The sequence below is a fragment of the Hirundo rustica genome, chromosome 25 (assembly GCF_015227805.2).
Source record: "Hirundo rustica isolate bHirRus1 chromosome 25, bHirRus1.pri.v3, whole genome shotgun sequence".
NCBI lineage: Eukaryota > Metazoa > Chordata > Aves > Passeriformes > Hirundinidae > Hirundo > Hirundo rustica.
The window spans coordinates 2,034,327-2,061,093 of record NC_053474.1 but is presented as its reverse complement, the minus strand read 5'-3'; the positions used below and the strand labels follow the sequence as shown (position 1 = coordinate 2,061,093).

Here is a 26,767-nt window from a genome sequence, read left to right as displayed (position 1 = left end):
GAGGGAGATCATTCCAATTGGGAAAAGATCTATATGGACAAGTTCCTGGGATGGGGATGGATGCTGCCTGGGGTGGGGGCAGGATACAAGGCTGCGTGCCACGGTTTAAGGTCTGCCAGTCTGGCCCCCTCAGTGAGCCAAGCTGGGCTTTGGGAGCGCGGACGCACGTGGTGCTGGGATCCGCCAGCACGGAGATTTCCTCAGTCAACGGGAAAAGCTTATGGGAGATTTGAGACACGTGAAAAGAATAACTGTGGCAGCAGCAGGCACAGCTCCCGGAGCATCAGAGATGGCTTTGCCTGCCCTAAACGCAGCAATTAGCTCGGGCCCTTCCCAGCCCGGTGCTGCTGTGTTTTTCTTTGGGTAATGGAAACATTTTTAGGGCTTATCTAAAAATCAAAGCCTGGCCCACGTCCTCAGCTGTAGCTGCTGTCACTTGGCTCTCTCGATGAAGGAAATACTTGTCTGTCATGACACTGCCACTGCAAACTTCTGCTCCTCGTCCCGGAAAATGGTGTGGGAAAGAGGGCAGGGGAGCTATGCAGTGTTGCACTATTTCTGGGGCTTGGATTCTGGAAAAAAAAAAAATTCTCCATAAAATTATTTCAATGTGTTTTCTCCCCCCACTTTTTCTTTTTAATTTTTTTTTTTTTTTCTTGCAATGGTTTGAAATGAATTAGTTTTCTAGGTCATTTTGCATGGAATCAGAACAAGGATCTACAGCTGAGCCCACGAAGGAAGGAAAAAGCACACACACACTTCTCTCTCACACAAGGCAGCGGAGAGAAACGCCAGGCGGGAGCTGCCAGCTTGCAGGCGGCCAAAAAAGCAGACGGGAAAACCAAACCGGGGCCGTCAGCGGAGAGAAACTGGGACACTGCAGCCCCACTGGTGTCCGATTTCAAAAGCCCATGTCTTACCACAGACACATGTCTCGGAGCTCTGTGCTTCGCAGCACCAGCGTGGGGTTCTGCGTTCCCCTGGAAGCACGAACGGAGCTGCCGCGAAAGTTAACTCGGAGGCAGCTGGGGCAGCGGGCAGGGGACGGGGCAGGAATGACCCCGGGGAGCTCCCACCACGGATCCTACCACCTCCTGAGGGGCAGGGACACGGCCAGCTGGGTGCTGCAGCCCCTCCGGAGCTGTGCTCATCCCGGCAGGTCCCGAAGAAGGGACCAGCAGAGGAATCATCCCGCAGGATGGGAAGTGGTTCCCAGCCATGAGCAGCCAGCAGCGGCTCTGGCCAGCGCGGCCAGATGACACCGCAGGAAGGAGAGGTTGGCTGCTCTGTGGCGGAGCCCAGCCGAGCTTGTTCCAGAGCTGCTGCCAAGCCCTGTCTCGTGAGAGAGTTTCGCAGGCTCACAGGGATGTTGCGTGGGATCAGTGTTTCAGCACCTCTCCTGCTGTCTCCCAGCAGCGGGTGCCCCAGCACGGCCCTGACTCGTGGGTTTTGCAGGGCCGTGGACACGGTTTAAATTAAGCCAAAATAAACCCCAATGTGCAAATCTCTGCTTCGACGTCCTGAGCGTTTCAGCGTTCAGCGGCGTCTCCTCCCCCTGAGCTCCCTCTGTGCTCTGGGGCAGCTGGTTTTGGGTGAGAAGAGGTGTCTGGGGCCATGAGGAAACCTCTCACTCCCCAGATGGCACCTGGAGGCAGGAGGGAGCCCCCCGCTCCCCCCAGCCGGGGGTCCCAGCCCCGCGGGTCGGGGTGACCCGCAGGGACACGGCACAGCCCTGCGCCGTCGCGGCCAGTCAGCTGAGCTCCCCGAGCGGGGCAGAAGGCCAGCAGGGATTTTCCTTGCCAAATTAGAGGTTAAGCAGTGATGGGAGCTCGGTGGGATCCAGGAGGCACCGGCTTCCCCAGCTGCCTCTGTGCGGCCCCGCAGCCGGCGGCTCGGGCAGCAGCTGTCCCTGCGTCCCCCTGTCCTGTCCCCCACCTGTCCTCTCCTTCCCAAGGGTTTTAGAAGAGCAATGTCCAGGGGGTTTCTGTGCTCTGCGCTGCCTCAGTGTCCCCTCTGCCTGGTCTAACCTGGCAGAGCTTGTCCAAAGCCCTCCTTGCCCCAGCCCGGCGCGCTCGCTGCTCTCCCCACCATAGGCAGCGTTGCTCAGAGGCAGTGCAAGCCGCTCCCATGCACAGGAAGAAGGGGGGAAAAAAAGAAGGGAGAACAGCAGGGAGAGATTTGAATCCAGTCCCACCAGCAGCTGAAGTGTTCCTGTGCTACGCTGGAAGGTTTTGGCTCTGGCTGGGATTCAGGGAGCAGCTTTACAACAGCTGGGAAGGGGGCAGGGAGGGGGGGCTTGTAGCACGCTTCGGCTCCAGGTTTTGCTGTGTGTTTTCTGACACATGTGCTGAGCTGAACTCCCGATAAGCCATTCAGCCCTCCAGTAAATCAGCCACCGCTGGCCCAGCCTTCTCCAGTTTCTCCTCCCAGAGCCAAAACTTCAGCTCCGGGGAGGGCCCAGGTCCGTGACAACCCCCGGGGAGGCTCCGGTGGCTCTTGCCAAGGGCCAAGCACCGACCTGGCGGGTTTGGATACCCGAGGGCAGCAGTGCCCGTCCCGTGGTGGTGCCAGCACTGGGCTGGGTGCAGGCAGGGCAGCTGGGGACAGGGGGTTACAGGAGGCTGGGGGTGCTGGAGCCCCGGCTGTGCAGAGCAGTGACCCCCGTGCCTCGGGCCCTCGGGGTGCACGTCACTCAGCAGCGAGTGATTGAACACGTGTGGAGTTTCTGGTCGCTGCTCTCCGAGGGAGGAAATGTCTCTCTCCTGCTCTTCGCTCGCCAGGCTGGGTCTCAGCTCCAGCCTTGGCACTCTTTCCTTTCCCAGCTGGTGCAAAACGCAGACAGGGAAACGGAATAGGTGGAGGAGTGGAAAAAGCCTTGCCAGGACAGCTCAGGTTTAACAGCAGGGAGAGGCAGAGACGGCGAGTGCTGGGGCTTCTGTGCCTCCCGCTGCTGGGGATGGGCAGGAGGGTCGGACCCAGAGGCTGCAGGGTCCCCTGTGTCCCCTGGCTCCCAGACCAAAGTGCCCTCCCAGCCCCAGCAAAGGCTTCATTTCCCTGCTGGGCCTCTATCCACGTCCATCCTGTCCTTTTACAGTGGGTTAAAGACCCCAATGGTCCCTCCATGCTTGGCCAAAAATGTTTCGGACAGCAGCACCCTCAGCTGTGCCAGGCGGCTCCCAGGAGCTCTGACCCTGAGGGCAGAGGGCGACAAGTGCCCAGCGGCTGTGAGGTGCCGTGTCCCCTTCCCACCGCCCCCGCAGTCCCGCGGAGCGCACCCCTTACCCAGGTACTGCCCTTTGCCTTCACGGAACGGGGGTCCCAGGGGTCCCTTCACCATGGGCTGCATGTACTTGACTTGAGCGTAGCCCCCCACGCCGCCTCCCGCCGCCGAGCGCGGGCCCATCGCCATCGCCCCCAGCACCACCAGCAGCGCCGCGACGTCCGGCAGCATCCTGCTCCCACGGCTCCTGCAGACAAAGCAACAGTGAGAGAGACTGGCTACACACCCCCACCCCACCAGGAGCAGCTGGGAGCGCGAGGATGGTCCCCGGGGCAGCGGGAGTCCCTTCAGTTTGCTTTTTTGTGGATCGGAGATCTCCTGGGAATGTTGCCCTTCCCGACACACCACAGCTGGGAGATCCACGGGAAGCACAGTTTATAGAACAGAAGCCCACAGTCACTGAGGTGGGAAAAGACCTCCAAGACCACTGAGGCCAACCTGTGACTGATCCCCGACTTGTCACTAGCCCAGAGGACCGAGTGCCATATCCAGCTGTTCGTTGGACACCTCCAGGGACTGGCACTCCACCACTTCCCTGGGCAGCCCCTCCCAATGCCTAACAGCCCTTTCCACAGAGAAATTCTTTCTGATGTCCAACCTGACCCTCCCCTGAGGCTCCTCCCTCATCTTGCTCTGTAACCAACTACGGGGGTGCCCAGTGGGGTCTTCCAGAAGCTGCCCCGAGTGTCTGTGGTAACTCTCACATCCCTTATACATTTTTAACAAACATAAGAGGGAGGAAAAAAGGCGGATGAGACCTGCAGCCCACTGAGCCCAGCATTGCCGTCACATCCCTCAAGTGACATGGGGCTCCTCTCACGAGAGCCACGGCCCCTGTGGGAAGACACAGGCTGCTACTGCCAAGCTCTCCCTTCCCTGGGGGCAGCTGGTGGGTGCTGAGCGACTCCAGTGGGTGCTGAGCCTCCCCAAGTGGGTGCTGAGCCTCCCCAGTGGGTGCTGAGCCTCCCCAGTGGGTGCTGAGCCTCTCCAGTGGGTGCTGAGCGACTCCAGTGGGTGCTGAGCCTCTCCAATGGGTGCTGAGCCTCCCCAAGGGGTGCTGAGCCTCCCCAGTGGGTGCTGAGCCTCCCCAGTGGGTGCTGAACCTCCCCAGTGGGTGCTGAGCCTCCCCAATGGGTGCTGAGCCTCCCCAATGGGTGCTGAGCCTCTCCAGTGGGTGCTGAACCTCGCCAATGGGTGCTGAGCCTCTCCAGTGGGTGCTGAACCTCCCCAATGGGTGCTGAACCTCTCCAGTGGGTGCTGAACCTCCCCAATGGGTGCTGAACCTCTCCAGTGGGTGCTGGGCCAAGCCCTCGATGTTGGAGGCAGATCTTTGCCGCGTTCGCGGCTCAGATGCGGCGCTTCGCGGGCAGCGCCGGGAACTCGCGCGGAGGACGAGGGATGGGACACGGGAGCAGCAGCCTGAGCCTTAAGTGGCTGTTTATTTAAAATAAGCCCCCTCTGTAAATACTCTCTTCCTCCAGCAACCCTCCCTGCCAGCCCCACGTGCGGAGCTGCAAACAGATTGATTCGCAGAGAACGTTTATTTTCGGGAGCTCGAACAACGCGTGACGCCAAAGAGCTTTTTGCCGCTTTCCCTCCTTCTCGCAGTAATTAACCTGTGGTGGTTATTAATGAGAATTAAGCTCCTGGCCTGTCCTGCCTGGGAGCAGGGGCAGGGCTGCTGCATGCCGGGATTTCATCGGAATTTCCTGAATCGCTTTTGCTGAAGCAGCAGTGTAAAAAAAAAAAAAAAAGAAGAAGAAAAAAAGAAAAGAAAAAGCTGCAGCCTAGAGAAAAAACAACCCAAATTAAAACAAAATTAAAGCAAATTAAGTCAAGGGAGCAGGGAGCCCTGGCATGGGATTGTTCCTGATGCCACAAGGGCTTGGCAGGTTTTTGGAGTCTCCAGGGACGAGGCAGCCTTGACAGCTGCTCTTGTGCCTGGAAAACGGTCTGGGAGTCAGCTGAGGGCTGCAGGGCACAGGGATGGCCCTGTGAGGATGCAGGTGGCTGTGGCAGATGCTGGAAGAGGAGCTCTGCTCTGCCCATCCCACCAGAGCCACGGGCCGGAGCGGTGCCATCCCCACTGAGACCCCGGAGCCGCGGCTGTGGGTCGGGTGGCACTGCCAGGGACACGGGTGACAGCCACCCCCGGCCTCCTTGGCAGCACGGCCGGGGCCTCGCCGGCGTTATTGTTTTTCTGTCTTCAGGGTCGAGGAGAGGAACGCTTCTTTTTAGGAAGCATTATTTTACAAGGATTTGTTTAAGGGGAAAAGAATCCCATTTTAAGGGATTGCAGCTGTAAAAATACAGTTTCTGTTAAATAAAAGAGGAGAACAAACCCCTGAATCAGCTATTTACTTGTTTTCCTTACCTGGTGTGACCCCTGTGCCTCCGTCTCTACCTCCCTCCTTCCCTAGCTCTCTCCTCTCCCACCTGGGCTGGGTTCTCCCTGCTCCTCCCCTCCACTGGGCTGTTTTCTCAGGATGGGGTGGTTCAGCCCCTCGCTGCTGGGTGCTGCATCCTCCTTCTGTGAGACCTCAGCCCTTGGGGAGATGTGGGATGCAGGGGAAGCAGAGCCAGAGGGAAGGGAGAGGGAGAACAAGAGAATCTGACCACGGTTTTGTCGTGTATTGATGCGAAAATGAGTTCCCTGCTCTGTGTCCTCTGTCACCCCCTTGATCCAGCCGGGTGATTCCATCTGCCCCAGTCTCTGCAGAGCAATGGGGGAGCCTGTCCTGAGCCCCCCAGGTATTTGTCCCTCAACAAAAGGGGTCTCTGGTGCTGTGCTGTCCCCCCAGGCCGTGCCCAGCACTGGGGCAGGAGGCCTCCTGCTACCCGCGCTCTCCAGGCAGTGATTTAATAACAATAAAATGGAAACATCTGGAGTCTCATATGATGGATAAAGTGTGCACAAAGTGCTTGTGGAGAGGCTCTTTCATGCTTGAAATCTCCTGTGTTATGAACTGATAATTAATCACATGGAGCAGCCACACGACGCTCCCGCCTCGCCTGGCAGGTCACAAGTGGCAGCTGATCCATGGTGGGTGTGGGGGGCTACAGACAGACAGGGGTCACCTGCCCATCCTCCTGGGGGTCACCTGCCCATCCTCCTGGGGGTCACCTGCCCGTCCTGAGCATCACCTGCCCATCCTCCTGGGTGTCACCTCCCCATCCTCCTGGGGATCACCTCCCCATCCTCCTGGGGGTCCCCTCCCCATCCTCATGGGGGTCACCTCCCCATCCTCCTGGGGGTCACCTGCCCGTCCTGAGCATCACCTGCCCATCCTCCTGAGCATCACCTGCCCATCCTCCTGGGGGTCACCTGCCCATCCTCCTGGGTGTCACCTGCCCATCCTCCTGGGGGTCACCTCCCCATCCTCCTGGGGGTCACCTGCCCGTCCTGAGCACCACCTGCTCATCCTCCTGGAGGTTACCCACCTGTCCTCCTGGGGTCTGGGGTCAAGACCTTGCTCTTTTATGGACAACAGAAATCCCACCAGATTAATATTTTTTTCCCCACTTGGAGCAGGGGAGATGCTTTGGGGGTCCCAATTGTAGCCCCTCCTGGCTCGCTCCGCTCTGCCTGGGCACTGCAGCCACCAGGCTGGGCTGCTGTCCTTCAGAGACAGCTCCAGCCCCTCCAGCGCGACCAAAACCATTCCTTGACGCAAAGCCAAGCCCAGCAGGAGCTGCTGAGCCAGGAGGGTTCATACAGGGGCAGCTCTTGAGGGGTCTGTGCTGTTCTCTGGGGATGCTGGAGCAGGATGGAGCCCAGCAACGCCGCACTGCTCGGCTCTGGGGGCAGCAGGGCCCCGACCCGGCACCGAGATCCCTGGCACGGCTTCAGAGCCGCCGCCGCCACGCTGACGGTGCGAGTGTCGGCTCCCCTGGCAGGCGGCGAGCAGACGTGTTAAAAACCCCTGGCACGCCATGAAAGCACTGGGAAGGGGGGAAAAAAAAATCTCACACTTCAACCATGAGAAAAGAGACAAGAAATGTCACCTTGTTCTCGCAGGAAAACGACCAGCCCGCGCCTCCTCCTTCGCTCCAGAGCTGCTGGTGGCTGGTGCTGGGCAGCCTGGTGAGCTCCCAGCGTGTTCCTGGCGTGCTCCTGGTCATTCCCAGGGGGAGGGGGCTGCTGCCCCCCGCACTGTCCCACTCTCCCCGCAGAGCCCATGTCGGCACTGCCGTGCCTGTGCACTGGGCAATGTTCCTGTGGACACCGTGGCCCCGCTTCCCCACGGACACGGCCAGGGCTGTTGGCCGAGCTGCAGCTGATTTATGGCCCCTCTGTAACTTAAATATTAATGAAGGGCCTGGCCGGCCCCGCGCCTGCTCCCTTTGAGGCTAATTATTTTTTAAGTCAATATATGTGATCCACGGGGGATCTGCCATTGTGACTGAAGGTCGGCACGGCGGGGAACCTGCATAAACCCGGCGGTCAAAGCGTGGTCAGTTTGGGGCACAGCATGTGCTTGCTGGCATCACCCCAGCTCCGGCCCCACATCCATCCCAGGGCCGCGCCGGCCCCACAGAGGGGCTCAGGGATGAGGCAGGATGGGGAATTTGACGCATTTCAACTGCATGCCCAGGCTCACTGGCGTGGCCTCATCCCATCCTGGTCCCTGTCCCCAGTGCCGTCCCCATCCTCTTCCCCACGCCCCATCGCAGCCCCCATTCTGTGCACAGCCACCACGGCTGGAAGCCGCGGCAGAAGCTGGCCCGGGGCTGGGGGGGAGCAGTGGGAAGCACCTCGCACTGTCCCGGGGAGGGGGGGACGCAGGGAAAGGGAAGCAAGGGAAGCACCGGGAGCAGGCGGCGAGTGTGGGTGGGCTGGAGCAGGCGGGCTTGGCCGCCGCCGTGTCCCATCGAGCCGCTCCATCCTCCGGTCATTTACAATAAAAAATAGAGCAGGGAGGATTTCCAAGCCCAACACGGGGCTGGCCCGGGTCCAGCGGGAGGTCGATGATTTGCTTTGCGCTACACATGCTTTAAAAATAATAATAAACCGAGTCGAAAACGAAAAGTGAGCTATGAAGAGGGAGAGCAGCACGTTGTTTCCGCGGGCCGGGCTGCGAAAGCCAAAGGCATCAGGGAGCAGCTCGGCTGAGCAGCGCCGGAGAGCGGGGGAGACTTTGGCACCATCCTGTCCTTAACTGCATGACACCCGATCCCATCCAAGGCTGCTGTACGCGCTGCCGGAGCCGGACCCGGAGCCGGAGCCTCGCCCGCCAGCAGCCCAGGGAACAAGAAAACATTTTCCTTGACGAAGAAAAAACACCCCACCCCATCTGCAGGGACCTGCTCCCCAGCGCAGTGCCCGCGCCTGGCCCTGAACGGGGCGGGATAGGCACGGCACGGCATGGCACGGCATGGCAGATCATGGCACGGCATGGCACAGCCTGGCAGATCATGGCACAGCCTGGCAGATCATGGCACGGCACGGCACGGCATGGCATGGCCGTGGTGCAGGCTGCCCACGGCTCACACCGCCCCGAGCCGGGGGTCCGGGGGTCCCTCGGCCATGCCAACACCAGCGCCGGTGCCACCGCTTGACGCCGCGGCGGCCGGGTCAGGGCTCAGCTCAAGCGGATTAGTGACCCCGGGCGTGTGTGCCGGGAGAGCAGCCGCAGGTCACGGCTCAGGGTTTAATCCCTCACCTCCAGCTGTCAAAACTCCTTGGGAGAGCGGCAGAGCCCCGGCGATCGCTGCCGGGATGAGGGGCATGTCTTTCCCTTGGGGATGAGGCCAGAGACCTCAGCGAGACCCGGGCGGAGACCCCCGGGTCAGAGCTGGCCGGAAAACTCTGCCTTGGAGCCGCAGGAACACCAGACTCCTGCCGGGGCCAAGGCTGAGCCTGGCTCACGACATCCCTGGGGTGCTGCAGTTCCCTCACTGATAAACAGCTGGGAAATCGCCCACGGAGGTGAGTGAGACCCGAGGGATGTGTGTCCCCCTTGCCCTGGCCCCAGCTGGGGGTTTCTGCACCCCAAATCCTCACTCCCACTCCCCCAGCAGCCTCCGCTCCACCGAAATACCAGAGCTGCAGCATTAATAGCAGGGTTCCCTGCCAGGTGCATAGTTTGACCAGTCGAATCACACATGCCAAACCACAGGTATTTTATGAGACGTTTCCTGTTATGAAGACATTTTTGTGGGGATTCATTTTTTTTTTTTTCTTCCCTTCTTCTTCCCCTCTCCTCCTCCTCCTCCTCCTCTTCCCAGTGGGATGGTGGCCTCTCTGGGGTCAGCTGTGACCTGTCTGGGGTCAGCTGTGGCCTGTCTGGGGTCAGCTGTGACCTGTCCGGGGTCAGCTGTGGCCTGTCCGGGGTCAGCTGTGGCCTGTCCAGGGTCAGCTGTGACCTGTCCAGGGTCAGCTGTGACCTGTCCGGGGTCAGCTGTGACCTGTCTGGGGTCAGCTGTGACCTGTCCAGGGTCAGCTGTGACCTGTCTGGGGTCAGCTGTGACCTGTCTGGGGTCAGCTGTGGCCTGTCCGGGGTCAGCTGTGGCCTGTCTGGGGTCAGCTGTGGCCTGTCCGGGGTCAGCTGTGGCCTGTCTGGGGTCAGCTGTGGCCTGTCCAGGGTCAGCTGTGGCCTGTCCGGGGTCAGCTGTGACCTGTCTGGGGTCAGCTGTGACCTGTCCGGGGTCAGGTGTGACCTGTCCGGGGTCAGCTGTGACCTGTCCGGGGTCAGCTGTGACCTGTCTGGGGTCAGCTGTGACCTGTCCGGGGTCAGCTGTGACCTGTCCCCAAGGGCTGGAGGAGCAGAGCAGTGGCTGAGTTCCAGAGCTGGGCTGCAGTAGGGATGAGAACGCTGAGGGTGTTGCAGGGTTCCATCCCCTCGGCTGGAACTCCTCTCCAGGGGACTGCACAGGAGCTGTGCAGGGTCCAAACTGCTCAGTGAACCCACGGCCAAGCACAGACCCTTGTGCCCGGATCCTGGTGCGGGATGTGGAGCATTTGCCCAGACGCCACAGGGAGGGACAGGGGCTGCGAGCTGCAGCGAGCTGCTGGAGCATGGGGCATTGCTCTGCAAGGACCCTGTGCTGCCTGGGACCCTGCTCCAGGGACTCCTCCGTCCTGGTGGGAGCGGTGGGAAGCAGTTGGAGTTTCCCCGAGGGCCGCAGGTCAGAGCCACCTTGCTGTCGCAGCTCCTGTGCGGAATTAACGTTTTCTGAGGCAATGGGTGTTCGGCAAAGGAATCTCCCGAGCCTGGAGGGACCCGCAGAGAGCGATTCCCATCTCAGGGAATTTGCGGGCAAGCGGCCATCAACCGCAGACATTTAAACTTCCAGCCTCGTGCTGGGGTCAAGGATTTCATCATAATGAGCCCTCTGGGGCAGGGTGCTCGGGGCAGCTCCCGTTGGGGGGCTGCAGGCTGGGACATGTGGGGCAGCAACGCTGTGGCTGTTCCAGCCCTGCCCACGCATCCCACGGGAAGGGGGACCCCTGCGAAGGGGGAGGCAGTGGGAGCCCACAACAGCACGAAGGGAGCCCATAACAGCACAAAGGGAGCCCTCAGTGGCTCCGGGTGCAACAAGGAGCCTCAGCAGCAGCACCTGTTCTCCCAAGGGAAAGACGTGCTGGCCTCACACCACGGTAAATACGAGCTCCAGAGCAGTGGGACATGGAGCCAGCAGCCCCCGAGCTGGCTCCCAGTGCCCCGGGAGAGCTGGTGCTGCTGGTCAGCAGCTCAGTCCCTGGCACGGCATTGTGTCCCCACCCTGTGGTTTTGCCACCTGAGCTCTCCACTCCTGCCTCAGCGCCTGCCCAGGTACGACAGCAAATGTGTGAATTGCTGTGAAAACATCCCCTCCTGTCTAAAACACCACGAACATCCCCCATGCCTGCCCCAGCTGCTCGGACAGCAACCTGCCTCGCAGTGTTTATCCTAACAGGAATTTTATTTTAACCTCAGAGTTTGAAACCCTGTCTCCTTGGTTTTGTCGGGTGCTTTGATCTCCACTTCCTCTCCTCTTCCAGCTTTTTAGCAACCCCCCAGGTGAGCCTGGCTGGTGCCAGCGCTGCTGCCTGCGCCTGCCCGCGTTTGTCCTCCACGAAACCGCTCTGACAAAACACCCGCTGAGAGCCGCTTCACCCTCGGAGCTGCATCTCCTCGGGGGAGACTCCAGAGCTCCTGACCCCCAACAAGACCCTGCTTGGGGCACCCCGGGCTTCACCCCGAGCACAGCAAACCCTCCCGGTGCGAGCACTCCCCTGTTGCCACCGGGTCGGTCGCAGCCCTTGGGGACAGCGGCGTGGCCGCAGGTGATGGGATGTGGCCGGAGCGGTGCTGGGGTGCCCCCGCCCGGGGGTCAGCCTGGGCAGGTGCCGTGTGGCCAGGGAGGGACAGCGTCCCCCCCGCCGCCGTGTCGCCGAGCCGGCCCCTGCGCCGCTCCCCGGGTTAACGGGGGAAAAAAATATTGTTTGTGCTTCTCCAATATCGGCCTTCTGTTTTGCATTTGCCGTTTCTTCAAAGATAGGGAGCCGCCTCTGCCAAGATTCCAGAGGAGATATCCTCAGCAATGCCGACCGCGCTCCCCACCGCACTCAAAGAAAACAAATGTCAGGCCAAGGATTGATATGAAATAGTTTAAAAATGAGAAAAAGCTGCCTTACAGCTAGGTTTACATTAAAATAAATTTCAGGAGCGGGAGCCTCGGCCGCGTCTCTCCCTGGCGGGCGGTGCTGGGGGATGGGGTTACCTGCCGGGGCGGTGCCTCGGTCCTGCCTTCACCTCGGTGACTCGCGGCCCCTCAACAGCATCAGCTTCCCCTTCCCCTCGCCATACCCATCCCTTCACCATTTATATACCTATCCCCATCCCCATCCCTATCCCTATCCCCATCCCATCCCCACCCCATCCCCATCCCCTCCCCATCCTCATCCCCATCCCCATCCCCATCCCCATCCCCATCCCCATCCCCATCCCCACCCCATCCCATCCCCATCCCCATCCCATCCCCACCCCATCCCCATCCCCATCCCATCCCATCCCCACCCCATCCCCATCCCTATCCCCATCCCATCCCCATCCCCACCCCATCCCCATCCCCATCCCTATCCCATCCCTATCCCATCCCCATCTCCTGCTGCCCCCAAGATCACGCACCATAAAGGAGCGCTCCTGGCCCAGCAGCCGTGTGCAGCTGCTTCCCCGTTTCCACACCCAGGGAAGGGGATGGAGTGCACGTTTCAGGCAGTATTTATGTTATTTAATTCAATTTAATTTCTGTGAGCTGATGCGAGACCCCAGCCAGCCCGAGGTGTTCAGTGGAAACTCTGACACGACACTCCCGTATCCCGTGCTCCTGTCCAGCACAGCCTCGTGCTCCTGGCTGGATTTCAGGTTTCCCCTGTGCCCTGTAATCCCCATTTTAGTGGACATCCTCTCTGCCAGGCTGTGCTGCCCACAGCACCGTGGGGCTCCGTGCCCTCATCCCAATGGACAACCCCCACGTGCCTTTCCATTGGGACAAGTCGTGGGTTGTGCAAAAATCCAGCTGATTTTTTCCCAGAATTTTGTTTGGAAAAAATGTGCCTGATGCTGTCACAAGATGTTTCACCATTGCTGAATCAGCTGCTTTGATTTTTCAATTTGAAATTTCTATTTTTTTTTAATTTTTTTTTTTTTTTTTTTTTTTAGTTTCCACATTTCCTTTGTCTTGGAGTCAACAGCCTCACAGGGAATTCCAGTGGCCCTGGAATCCATTTGGATTATGCCAAACCCCCGTGCCCCAGGACCCCGTGTAGAAGCAGCAGAGTCCCACAACAGGACAGCCCCATTCCTGGACAGCTGGGTGACGTGTCCTGGGGAACATGAGGTGCCAGCTCAGTGTCCCCACGTGCACCATCCCCGTCGTTAAACCTTCTTTCAACATCACATAGCACCAACGGGCCAAGACACAAAGCCACACTCTCATTTCCAGGCTCCAAATTTCCAGTTCAATCGAGCATCCCACTGAATTTGCTTCAAAGGGTTCCAGATCCCCCCCTTGCCTGGACCCCTGCACCCAAAATTGTGTTCATCTCCCACTGCTCTTCTCCTCCCCACGCGACACCATCGGGCAGCTCTGCCCTGCCCCGGACACACAACATCTGCAGAGCAACCAGGCCTGGACAGGGCAGCCCAGAGGGAAATGGTACGGATTTCTTGTGCCCCACATCATCCCAGAGGAAAAAAACACTTTCTGGACCCAGGATGGAGAAAGGAGAAGCTGGGACAGTGCCAGGAACTGGCTAAGAAAGGCCCAGAGGAGCCAGTGACCTTCACAGCTCCAGAGCATCTGCCTTGGGCGTCACCGTTACCATTGACCCTTTGCCAAACAAAACTGGGGACTTGGAGCTCCAGCACCAGTGGAAAGCAGTGCAGAATATATGGAATATTTTCTTAGTAGGACTCGTTTGTTTCTGTTAGAGACGCTGGCCCTGGCTGGACACGCAGCCAGCGGCACTCAGAGCTGTCCCCATGTCCCCGCAGCGTCCCGGGGGACTGAGATTGGGATGGAGTCCGGTCCCTCAGGGCCTGTCCCTGGTTTTGCACCCCTGTGCTCCCATCTGCTACATTTGGAAGCACAAAACCGGACACTGAACCCGGGGACACGGAGACATTTATTACAAAACCTTTTGTTTAGGCTTCAAGCTGGAAAAACACTCAGCTCACGCCGAGTTCTCCTCCGGGCTGTGTCATGTGGGGACCTCCCTCGGTCCCCGCTGGGGACCCACTGCCCAGAGGGTCTCCTCCTGCCAGTGGCACGCTGCTCAGCCTGCCCAGGACCCCCTGCCTTGGCAAGGGGGCACCCCCTTGTTTGGCACAGGTGCCAGGAGCCTGCCGAGGTGCTGGCACGGTTACTGCACCCAAGGGACCCCCAACTGTTATTGCCAATCATTTCCCCACGTTAGCAGCAGAGCCAGATCCTGGGAACAGACCCAGACCTGGGGATAATCCAAACCTGGGGATCAGACCAGATCCAGGGGTCAGACCCAACCTGGGGCATGTTGTGGTGCGTGGCAGCCCCGGTTTGGTCAGGTGCTGGGCATCTGCTGCAGGTGCCACACCTGCCACACTCGGCATTCCTGAGCAATGAAACACGGGGAGAAAATTAAACTGACCTATTCAGCCCATTTTTCTAGAGGACAACTATTTAAAAAAAAAAAAAAAACACCAAAAATCAGAAAAGTTGCCCAAGGAACCCTTCAGCCTGGAGCTGGTGTGGGAAGAGGGCAGGGAAAAGCTCTGGAGGCAGCGATGGCAGGAGGCAATGCCCAGGGAGGGTGATGACAGCCCCCTCTGTGCCTCGAGTGGCTGCAGGACCCACCTGGGACAGTCAGCACCAGCCTCACCCCTGCTACAGAGATAACCGGGATAAGCACATACATAATATATAACATAGAATATAGAATAGATAATGTATTGGATAATATAGAGCATATAGCGTATGGCGTATGGCGTATAGCATATAGCATATAGCATATAGCATATAGCATATAGCATATAGCATATAGCGTATAGCATATAGCATATAGCATATAATTACCGATCTGGCTGCCATTGCAGGCGTGTCTCAGGGACTCCTGGGGCTCCGCAGGATCCCACCCCCGCCCCGGCTGCCCTGGCCGGGTTCAGCCCGCTCCCTGGCACGCCCACGGCGTGGCCGGCTCCCGGGAGCTTCCCTGCACAAGCCCACGGACAGTTTCCACCGCTTTTACAGCAAGAGCATTAAAATGCTGTTTTCCGAAGGCTCGGCACGTTGAAATGTCAGGCCCTGGCAGGAATGCGGCGGGGGCGCGGTGGGAGGAGGCCGGGTGCCGGGTGCCGGGAGCCCCGCTCCGGGCTGGCCTTTGTCCCCGCGGGAGGCACCGCGGGCTGCGGCCGCTCCATCCCCCGGAGCACCGGAGGCGGCCGCTTCCAGGAGCCCCGGACAGGGTCCTGCCCCCGCACTTGGCTCCAGGCGCTGTCTCCTGCCCACTGCCGGGCTCCTTTTGTTGGGAAACGACGGCTGCCCCTTCCCACGGCCCCCGCTGGGCTCTGCCAGGCCCGCAGCGTGGCTCTGATGAGCCGATGGAAAACAAATTCCGTGCGAGGCCAGTGTCCCACGGCCTCCGGCCGCTCCTGCCCGCACCAGTGCGGTGTGCTGCCGGGCAGGGCAGCGCTAAGGGCAGCACTCTCCGCCCCGTTCTTCAGCATCCGGACGTGGCCAAGGGGCCGCTGGGCAGCCAGCGTCCCCTCAGTGCGGTGCCAGCACTCACCGGGCCATAGGGATGCGTCTCCGGGCACGGCTGGAGCGTGCTGCCCAGGCTTTGGGAACACGGCCCGACAGGAGCCTGGTGGGAGCAGGGATTCATCCCAGCTGGCCAGAGCAGCGTCCCAGGCTTCGGGAGAGGCGGCTGCGAGAGGGGCTGGGGAGGGGGACACGGGGGCTGCTGTGCAAGAGCCAGGACGGGGAGAGCCCCGGGTGTCTCCCGAACGCAGCAGCCACATATTCTGTGTCAGGGCGGCGGGGCTAATTCAGGAGCTTTCAGCACCACCCAGAGAGGTGTCCGACGCTGTTATTTATAAACCCCCTTGGCTCCTGCGCAGCTCCAGCCTCTCACATGCAGGAAAAAGCCCGTCGGAGCCAAGACAAACAGAGCCAGCAGCATCCCTGCGCGGCGGGAGGCAGCGCCGAGCGGGCCAAGGATGCTCCGGCTGGACTGCCCGGCCCTGGTGGCCAGAGGTGGCCCTGGCACCGAGGCCAGGCTCCAGCAGCACAGGCTGCCGTGGCATTCAGCTGCCCTTTGTGTGCTGGCTGTGCCAGGGCCCTTTGGAGCAGGTGGGGGGATGGCAGTGGGATTCCTGCCCCCAGTGCAAGGGACGCTGCTCGTGCCCAAGGGCAGAGAGGGATGTGAATTCCCACAGCTCCCATCAAGCGTGAGGGTGAAGTCCAGCGCTGTGTGAGGGGCCAAAAGGGCTGCCCCTGGCTGGATTGCCCCAGCCTTGGCTCCAGCCCCCAGCAGAGTGGCAACAACTGGGTTATTGTCAGTGTGTGCCAGGGACGTGAGTGTGACAGGGAATTCAACGAACCCAGTGCTTCCAGCCCAGGCTAATCCCATAAGATGCCTCGTCAGCATAGCCAGCAAGGAGGGACAGCAGCTCCTGCCCCAAGCACCATCCAGGGGCAGAGCAGTGCCATGGCCCCAGAGCTCCAAGTGGGCCCAAGGTGGATGCAGACAAAGGCGCTGCAAACGCCAGCTCCAGCTCCAGCTGCACTGGGGACTCGGCTAATGGGGTCCATTTGCTGGGTAGTTCTTGGAATAACAAATTGTATCATCCAAAAAAGCAAAACCACAAAAGGGGATCGGCTTGCAGCTCGGCTCACAAAAGCCCCTTGTCTGGAGGCCCCCCGCGCCCCCCAATCTCCCAGAGAAAACTCAATTTAACCAAAATAAACAGCACGCCCAGCCCTGTGCTCTCACGCTCCACGGTGGACGGCGGAGCGACAGGGATCAAGCCGACCCTGCGGCTAGCAAACGCCGTCAGCCGGGCACCTGGCTGTGCCACGCAGTGCTGGAGCTGCTGCCCACTGCCCTGAGTGCCATCCAGCCAAAACTGAGCTGGCTGGGGCTCGGAGGTGGTGCAGACCCAGCGCTGCTCCCTCTCCCAGTCCGTCCAAACACATGGAGGAGAAGGGCGGGACTCGTGCAGGAGCAGGCAAGACGAAGCTATGGATTTCCCTGCAGCAGTGTGAAAGTTGAGGGTTGACACCTGCTAACCCTTCCAATCCCCCTACTGACCCCTGCCAGCTTCCTGCTGAAGGGAAGAGGAAGTTTGGAGCAAACGAGGCTCCCAGCGTGGCGGGGATGATCCAGCCTGCAGCGGGACCAGCTGGACAAACCCATTGTCTCCCTCTGGTTTCCAACTCCCACAGGGATGTCCCGTGTCTCCTCTCATTCCCCAGGGTCACCCAAGGTCACCAGCTCCTGTTTGCATCCTAAGAGGACACAGTGGCTGAGATGCTCATCTGGGTCCTGTCCTGGGGAGCTGCGAGAGTGGGAAGCTTGAAGGAAGGGGAGTTACACCCCTTCCCAGTGGGTCAGGTCTCCAGAACTATGGGATTTCTAGAGGTATTTCTCCAGTTGGGATTGGACCCCAAGGACTAAACTCCATCCCAAGCCAAGAGGCCTCCAGCAGCCACCCTGCAGAGGTCCTGACTTTGGGAGGGTGCCCCTGCCGTGACCCCACAGTAGTGGACAGAGGTTTGCTTCTCCCACGGCTCCCATTTTCACACCTTCTTGTGCAGGGCAGGAGCACCAGCTCCCAACCCTTGTTCCCACACTGCTTCAGCACCCAGCCCCACTCAGGTATCCCCAGCCCCAAAAATCCCTTGGATTATTGGCAATCCGAGCCATTTCGGTCTGATTTTGGACCAAATTCCACCTCTGGGCCACCTGCTACCAGCCAGGGGACTCAAGCCAACGTTCTGTGATGCCCAAACGTGCAGGAACAGCAGGAGAACGCTCATGGCCACAGCCTCCACAGAGCTTTGGGGACAAACAAACACACCTGGACTCCCACCGCCCCTGGGAGCACAGGATGGGATGGGTCTGCTGCAGCCCCATGCCTGGCTGTTCCGGTCACTCCAGCATCTCTTCCCAGCCGGATGCCCCCGGGAAGCCGAGGCCGGCGCAGCTCCGGACCGTGGGCGACCCCGCCGTCACGGCCCATCTGCCGCGGGAAATTCACCGCCTGCCCGGCAGCACTCTGGCTGCATTCCTGCCCTAAGTACCGCGGATTTGCTGTGCTTTATGAAAAACGAGAAGAATGTTTTAAATGAAATTAATTCTGACGAACCCAAGATTTCATAAAAGCACTGCCCGGGCATGGTTTGGCACAGGCCTGCTCTTGTTCGCTCTAGTGCCTCCCTGGGGGGAGGAAAATACCAGGCTTGGCATAAAATAATTACAGACTCCTCGTACAGCTCGATTTATGGCTGCCCGAGGAGCGCTGGGGTCTCGTCCTGGCAGTGACATCACGCGTGGTCTTTAATGGACGGCGATGGGAGGTGTAATGGAGAAGATCATCAGCACCAAGTGTGCTGGGCTGTCGGAGCAGAGCCGGACACCTGAGTGTCCCACAGCGGCCTTGAGGGGTCACTCACACTGCCACACGAGCTGACAGGCACGGCCAGGGCCCGCTCGTGGTGCGGACGTGTCCGTGCCTGCGGTGGGAAGGAGCAAGAGGAGGATCGGGAAGCGGGCACGGAGCCACTGGTGCTCAGCGCGGCCCCACCAGCTTCCTTTGGATGCAGACAGAGGAACTGCTGCGGCCCTGCCCGGCTCTCCCTTTCATCTTGACTTTAAAAAGCCACTAAATTAAAACCATAAAGGCACCCAAGCCCTGAAGCGACTCTGCTGTCCCGCTGGCCCCCGCGCCGGGGGATGCTCGGCGGGACGCGGTGCTCGCGCGCAGCGGGAGCAGCTCGCGGGGCCCTGACCTCGTTATTTATGTAACACAAAGCTCTTTTCCTCTGTTCGTGCACTGCCACGAGACCCCCACGGCGTGACCCTCGGGGGTCCGCGGGCCTGTGGCAGTCACTGGGTTTTGGGGTCCTGGAGCTGCTGTGAGGGGCAGGGGGTTGGCTCCCTGGGGATGTGGTGGAGTCAGAGTCCCTGGAAGCGCTCAAAAAACAGACGTGGAACTTCACAGCACGACTTAGTGGGCATGGGGTATTTGGTTGGAGGTTGGACTTGAAGGGCTTTTCCAACCCCAATGATTCTGTGTGCCTGCAGTGCCTGGGCATGGGTCTGGTTTGGGGTCTGCCCTTGACCCAGGCTGCCCACCCCGGGGCTGTGGGGCTCTGCTCTCCAGCTCAGCCCTACGGGGCCCAAAGCATCTGAAATTGAAGGCAAAGCAAAGACAAAAGTATCGCTGCTGTAATCCAAACCCAGGCCCAGGTCAGGATCTGCCTGTGGGTTGTGAGTGCCAGATTGGCAATATCAGGAAATATGAAGAAATAGCAATAAAAGTCGTCTTGTTCTAGTCCGCTGGCTCACAGCACATGGAGCAGTGAGAAATACCTTTCTGCAGTCATTGACAATGCGTGTTTGAGGCTGGAAATATGCTTCTCTGGCAAAAGCCCACATATTTAACCCCGGTGGGCACCGGCAGCTCACCCTGTGAGTCCGGAGCAGGGCTTCAGGCAGGGCAGTGGAACTTCCCAGCCTGCCTGGGCACAGCAGCTCAGGAGATGCTGCTCTGGCCCCTGACACGGAGCAGGATGTGAGGGCGATAAGCGTTGAGTGTTGAAATGAAAGCTACAGTGAGAGCAAAGGACCTGCTGCAGCTCCGTGCCGTGCCAAGCCTCCCGCCGCCTTATCGGTGCTTCCCTGAGAACCATGGCTGCGTTGTCCTGACATTAAATATTCTCCTTGTGGTGATCCGTATCTCCTCCGTTTCAGTCACAGCACCCGAACGCTCCGGCCCTGATGCACACCCTGGATTCACACTCTCGGCCCTGGAGCAAAGCCAAAATCTCCAAAGGAAAAATGCAGCCAGAGCTTCCAAGTTTCATGGTGAAACCACATGATTTTGATGGGAAGCCATAAATCAGTCCCAGGCTCTCTCAGCCTCCGGTAACTTCTTAAAACAAACCTGGGCTGAAATCTGGGTCTTGTAATGAGATCTGAAAGCAGGTGAATTGGCCACAGGGTTTGTGCATCCCCACAAGCGAGAGCACAGAGCAGCCTCGGCTGCCCTGCACAGCCGCCACTCTTGTCTGAGTGGGTTCGACTCTCCCACAACAGCGGGGCACAACCAGAGCATCTTCCACCTTCTGGTATCCAAGGACACAAGTCCCTGAGTGCTGCCCGATCTCTGCAGCACTGCTGAGACCTTCCCAGCCCTGGGGGCATGGACACCACTCCACCCCAGCAATGGCACGGGCAGGAGCTGCTGCCCTGCCCTGCCCTGCCCTGCCAGGAAAACGGGCACAGGGAAAGGGGTAAATCCTCGTGTGGCTGCAGGGGAGGGGACAGTTCCCTGAGGTGGTCTGGCCTCAAGGCCGTAGGTTTCGGCACGAAACAAAGTGAAGGCTCTTATTTGGCTAATGTGCCTCCGAAGAAAGGCTCTATCCTTGTTTGCTCCCACTGCTGCATTGTCTGTGGATAAAGACAGGGATAGTTCTCATCTGATACGGCGATATCATCTCGCCCATCTGGACAGGGCTCTTTACAAGACCCTGCTTTAGAATTTAGATCCCTGGGAACTTGGAAGGCAGCAGTGAAACAAAACCCTCCACCAGAACAATAAAGAGGCTCTCAGCAACAGCCAGAGCTCTGTGGGGCAGGCACAGGAGCGCTGCGAGGTCCCAGGGGTCCAGCATTGCCAGGCTGCCCTGGTGCGCAGCAGGTTTGCAGAAATCTGCTGGTTTGAGGCAATTTCTGGGGCTACATCCTGCCAGGGGAAGGCAGAAATTGGGCTGGGAGTGATGCAAGAAATAAGGACTCAGGTTTTTGCGTAAAACCACCACGCTGGGCAAGGTATTGCATCGGCCACTGCACCCACAGCAGGTGGAGGTTGAAGTGGTTGTCCTCCTCCCTGAGTGCTCCCTGCCAAGCCCTGATCTGGATGGAGGCTCCTGGAAGAGCCTCTGAGGACAAACATCTCCAGATGGGCCAGCGGGATGGGCTCTGCCCCAAGGAAGGTCACAGACACCAGACCTGGCTGCTCTGCAGATTTTGGCTGCAGTTGCTGCCTGTGGTCTGGAGCTTTGCTCCTTGAACTCGGCTGACACCGGGGCCAGAGGCCATGGGAGCAGTCTACGGCCACTGGGCTGAGGGGACAGCAGACACCCTCACACTGCCACCTTTGGCTCCTTTTTAATCTCCTCCCATTTTTGGTAGGACCCATCTCACACCTGCAGCCCCCAGCCAAGCTCGGGAGCGCTGCGGGGAGGCAGCAGCCATCGGGAGCCGTGGGCTCCGCGCTCCTGGGATGCTCCTGCAAGAACACGGGAGAACAGGACAGCACGTGGCTTTGGTGAAGGATCCAGCTCCTGCAGCTCTCTGGGGCAGACAAGCAATGCCCAGGGGTGAGCCAGGCTTTTGGGGAGCAGAGCACCACATCCCACCAGCCGGCCCCCCCGGCCCCGTGCAGATGTTTCCCGGAGCGCTGCTGTCCCTCCAGCCCTTCCCGGCCGGGATGGATCCCATTGCTTTGAAGTCTGCAGCCGATGAGCAGGGTTATGCAGCCAGAGCAGACAGCCCTGGGGAAGAGCCAGGCGGCCAGGGATGTGACTCAGGAACGGCTCCGGTGACAGGGGGAAAAGGAAAAGCGGTTTATTATGTCTGTGCCGGCGTCCAAGTCGCCAACGCAGGGAAGCAACGTGCAGCCGAGCCCCGAGCAGGAGGGGAGAGTTGGGGGGCTGGTGCTGTGGGGTGTCACCCCTGCCTCACCACCCACCCTGAGGGTCCCAATCCCACTGGGCAGGACGCAGCCAGGGTCCAGCAGCACCCTGCCCTGCTCCCCAAATGTCCGGCACAGGGAACCCCTGAGTGCAGAAGAGCGTGTGTCAATGTCCCCACCACCCCTGCTGTGTTAAGGCAGTTAATTACCGGCTCTAATTAGCGGTGACAAAGTGCATGGGGGACTAGGGATGCTCAGAGTCTAGCACCTGCCCAACAGAGTCGATGGTCTGCACCCTCTCCCTGAGGGAAAAAGGTGGGATTGAGAAACCGAGGGAAGACAAAAGGAATTCGGTGTCTTTTTATCCCTCCCTCTTCTGAACTATGGGATTTTATTGTCACAGATATTTTCTTTAGCGCCGAGGAATGGAAACTCTGCTCCTTCCTGGGCTGTGGACAAGATGAAATAGGAGAGAATGACAGAGGGGTGTGTGGGGACAGGCGGGACCGGCCCCACGCCCTCCCCACCGGGTTAATGCCTTTTGCAGGTGCCGCTGCCCAAACCCCCTTGATCCGCCGTTGTCGTGGAGCGTGAGGAGCTTGGCCACTGCCGGCCATGGCTCCCAGAGCCCGGGGAGGAGGATTTGTCCCTCACATCACCGATCCAGAGAGCAGACAGAGCATTAAAACCCCCGGCGGTTTCATCTCCACCTTCCCTGGAGAGGCTGCGCCGCCCGCCAGCAGCCGAGCACTTGGATGCGCCGCGCAGCGCCGGCGTCCCGTGATGGATCAGCACTGAAAACAACACCCTGCTAATCTCCCTCCCCAGCTGCCATAAAACTGTCTTCCCAGTTCCTTCGGGGAGGATTTACGGTGGTTCAAAGCATCCTGGAGCGGCCGGCAGAGGCGAGAGCTCCCCGCGGGTGCTGCCCCCTCACCTGGGGCACCTCGTGGCATCGGGGTGCTGCCCCCATATCTTGGCCGCCAGCTGCTCCGCTTGATTCCCGCCAGACTAACGCTCCTCAGCAGGGACTTGGCAGCTCCCCAGAGCGGGTCAGTGTCCCCAGGGTCATGCCTGACCCCAGGAGCCCCTCACCGAGGTCCCAGCAGCCCCCAAAAAGGCGCCTCTGGGGGCTGTTCCTGTGCCCTGTGCTGAGGGCAAACAGGGCAGGCTGTGCCCCGATGGGGACTGCTGGTCTGTGGCTATGGTCACAGCCTTGGTGACCACCACTCGAGGGACAGCACCTCTCCAGCCATGGGCTGCTCACCAGCCCTGGTGTTTCTGGGGTGTGACCCCTGGGCACAGCCCATGCCGGGCCCCTCTGGCACCAGGAAATCTTCCAGCACTGGGCACGGGGAACGGGAGCGCTGCCCCTGTGCTCCCCCTGCTCCGTGTCCAAGTGGGAAACCAAAAACCCAAACGCAAGGCGAGCTGTGCTGAGCCCCTGCCAAGAGCCACGGACAGAAATATCCTTGATTTCACCAAGGTGTGAATAACTTTTGACACTTCTAGGGCTTATTGCCTTAAAAAAAAATCCCCCCGCAGTCCCCATTCACACTCGGCAGGACTGTGTTTCATATGAATGGAATATATGAATCACTGCAAAGAATTTAAATGCTTCCCTGTACAAAGAAACGCTCCCTCCCCGCCTCTGTGGCCGGGCTCTGCACAGCCTAAAACAAAGGCATGGCAGGAGACGGGACAAATCCCGATCACCAAACCGCTGCCTCCTTGGACGAGGGCAGCCTGGCCTCTCGGTTTGGCCCAGTTCAGTGGGACAGAGCCTCCACCACTTATTTCAACCCACAACCAACCGCCCTGGCCACGGCACTCATGGTTTCCGAAATCCCAATGAGCCCCTGACAGCTGCTGGATTCACATCTCTGTGTGCCGTTCGAATTTCGCCTCTGCTCCTGCTTCTAAAGCCCAGTTTTCAGATTGGAATGGGCAAAGAAAATTGCTTTATTGCCATTCCTCTGCCCAGCCTGGGATCTGGGACAATCCACCGCCCCACTGCCAGGAGATCGGCTCAGCTGAGCTGACGGAAACCAGGCGACTCTTCCTGCAAGAACCTCTCCCATTTTTTAGCAGCTCGGGTTCTGCTGTTTCTTTTCCCTTTGGACGACGGGGCAAGGAGGAAAAATGTAACTGGAAGCCTGGTGCAGCCCCGCAGCGTTTCCAGCTGTGATGTTTCCCCTGGCATCGCTGCCTCGGCTCCACACACGCGGTTGTGTCCAGAGCCCCAGCGGAGCGAGGAAAGCCAAGATAGGGCTTCAGGCACCTGGGTTACACTGGTCCCTCAAAGAGCAGGCACAGGACAGCCCCTGTGCCCCACCAGGGCACTGCCCCTGCCCGGGGGGGTCACAGCCACCAGCCCCGCTGCCAGGTCTGTGTCCTAAATTCGTCGGATCCGCCTCTGAAAGGAGCCGCTTTGTTTCCCAGTATCCCTCGCAGACGGATCAAAACTGCATTTTTACAGAAGCAATAAAAATCCCAGGAATTCACCGGCCTTATGATTTATTAAACATGTTCCTTATAGCAAAGCTGCCCATAGATGAGAAATATCTCCGGTAGGTTATTGCCTGGCCTGGGGCTACCGTACAGGGGGGGATCTTTCCTGGCTTATTGGGAATGTTCAAAGCTGGAGAACCTGGGAGCTCAGGAGCCAATTAACAGCGAGGCTCTTAAAAAAAAAAACAAGCACCTTGTTTTTCCCAAGGTTTTTGTGGAAGGCGCCGCAGTGCCAGGACCCGGGAATGGTGCCGGTACCCGGGTGCAGATGTTGGGAGAGGCGGGAGGGGTCAGGACTCCAGGCAGGGCTGGAGCAGTGAGTGCCAGCAGTGGTTTGTCCCAAAGGTCACGGCACTTTCCCCAAAACACTTTTTGTTCTCACAAACGTATTTCCTAACAGCAGAAAGAAAGGGCAGAGGCTCTGGGGAGGATTCCCTGGGAACGGGACGTGACCGAGGTGGGTCAGAGGAGGGAGAGAGGATGAGAAAAGGTAAAGTAGAGGAAAGCGAGCTCAGACCTGCCCGAGGAGGGATGGCTGGAGCGTCCTGCGGTGTTCCTCGGGAAAAGGCACCAGAACAGCGGGACTCGTGACTGGGAAATCCACGGGATCGACTCCCGCCCGAGCCCGGCGCAACCCGCGGGATGCGCAGGCGAGTGGGACCAGGAAAGGGACCAGGAGCGGGACCGGGAGCGGCGGAGCCCTGAGCCCATCCCGGCGCGGACCTTACCTCACCTCAGCTGCCGTCGGCCGAGCGGAGCGGAGCGGAGCGGAGCGGAGCGGCGGGCACGGGCGGCCGCTGGCGGGAGCGGCGGGCCGGGCCGGGCCGGGCCGGGCACCCCGCGGGGCGGAGCGGGGCGGGAGGGAGGGCGGAGCGGGGCCGGGGGTGCGGGAGGTGCGGGGGATGCGAAGCGGGACGGGGGGGGATGCGGACACAGCGATGCGGAGCGGGATCGGAGGCGCGGGGGATGCGGAGCGGGACCGAAGGTGCGGGGGGCGCGGAGCGGGGCCGCGCCGGGGCGGCCGCTGAGATTTTCTCTCTTTTCCCTCTTTTCTTTCCCCCTCTCTCCCCTCGGCGGTCCCGGCCCGGCCGCGCTGCTCGTTCGTCCGGCGCAGGAGGGAGACTGCGCGCACCGCACCCCTGAGAGCGCGGCCGCTGCCCCCCGCCCCCCCGGCCCCTCCTCGCCACCCCACGCGGGACGCGGAGCCCGTGGGCACGGCCCCCCCGGGCCCGCCTGCTCTTCCCGGAGCAGGGATGCCCCGCGCCCCGGGGATGCTGATGCCAGCAACAGCAGCCACAGGGTGGGAAAAGAGCCCTGTCGGTCTGCAGAGCCCGCAGGACTGGGTGCTGCCCGCCTCTGGGATGGGTCAGCCATGGGGTCCGACTTTCTTTGCCCTTCTTGGCCCGTCCGGCAGCCCAGGGCTGGAGTAGCGTCCCCCCCGTGCTCACCCAAAACCATCGCCCGCTTCCTTTGTGGACACAGGGCCGCAGGAGATGTTCCCCATTTCTGTGAGGTGGGGGAAGTCCCCTTGTCCTGGGCAGAACAGTTTGGAAACGTGACGCCAGCACAGCCGGGTCCTGCTGCCTAGTGTTTCGGCACGGTTTTTATACCGCACACCGGGACAGAGGTGCAGAGGTGCCCCCAAATCCCAGGAGAGCGGGGTGCCTGCAGCCCCCACCTTTCCCGGCCGCCGTGCTCTGCCCGTGCCCAAGGCGGAGGAGCCGTGGCATCCCGCTGGCAGCCGCGTGCCTGGCACAGCCGGGACACAACCGGGGCACCGCCGGCGCGGCCGCAGCTGCCGGGGTGCGCGGGGCTGCAGGGCCCCGGTGTGCCCCGGGAGGCAGATTAGGGTTGCTCAGGCAACGGGCACGGAGAAAGCCCGTCGGGATGGAGGCCGCTGGGTGCACAAGGGTGTTTGTTTTCTGTATTAAGCGCCTGAGCGAGGGGGGCATCAGACAGCTAATCCCCCCTCAATGCCTTCCCCCGGAGAGCAGCCGCCGTGGGGCCGGACCCTGCTCCCAGGAATGCTGATGTGCTGCGCCCTGCGCGGGCGGATGGGGCTGGGGACCCCTCGGTGCCCTGAGCGGGGCAGGGCAGCCCCAAGGCTGCTCCAGGTCAGGGCTCAGCCCGGCGGAACCACGGTGACTGCTCGGGGACTACAACCCCAGCTGGCTGCTGGCAGCAAGGGCTCTGCCACCAGCTCAGCACCAGGAGCGCGGTGTTCCGGCAGTGTCAGCTCTCCTGCCCACACCCCTGTCCCACCTGCAGCACCCGGGCACAGGGCAGGGCGTGGAGGGGCCTCCATCGGCGCGGCACCTCCCGCAGAAATGAACCAGCCTTGTTTAACCAGAGCTCTCACTGGCAAAGCATTTCCTCTGCTCAGAGACTCCTTCGCCAGCACAGACATTCCTCTGTCCCACAGAGCAAACCATGGGCTGCAGCCTCGCTCCGTGCCGGCCTCTGCCGCCTGTCATCGCTCCTGGGCTGGCTCGTTCCTCCCCAGGCCTGTCCCTTCACCAGGATGGAGCCTGGCCATGCCACCCTGGCTGTGCTGTGCCACTCTGGCTGCTCCTGGCTGGGCACAGGCTTCTTC

General features: G+C 60.4%; 1 protein-coding gene across 1 annotated transcript in view; it reads right to left on the bottom strand.

The window, feature by feature from the left end:
• Positions 1-24,937, bottom strand: part of COL8A2 (collagen type VIII alpha 2 chain) — a 30,547-nt gene extending 5,610 nt beyond the window's left edge. The window contains exons 1-2 of the mRNA XM_040086240.2: positions 24,903-24,937; positions 3,283-3,467 (exon numbers count right to left, since the gene is read on the bottom strand). Coding sequence (XP_039942174.1) covers positions 3,283-3,451 — 169 coding nt within the window. The 5' untranslated portion in view covers positions 3,452-3,467; positions 24,903-24,937. The remainder of the gene's footprint in view (positions 1-3,282; positions 3,468-24,902) is intronic.
• Between the last annotated feature and the right edge of the window lie 1,830 nt (positions 24,938-26,767).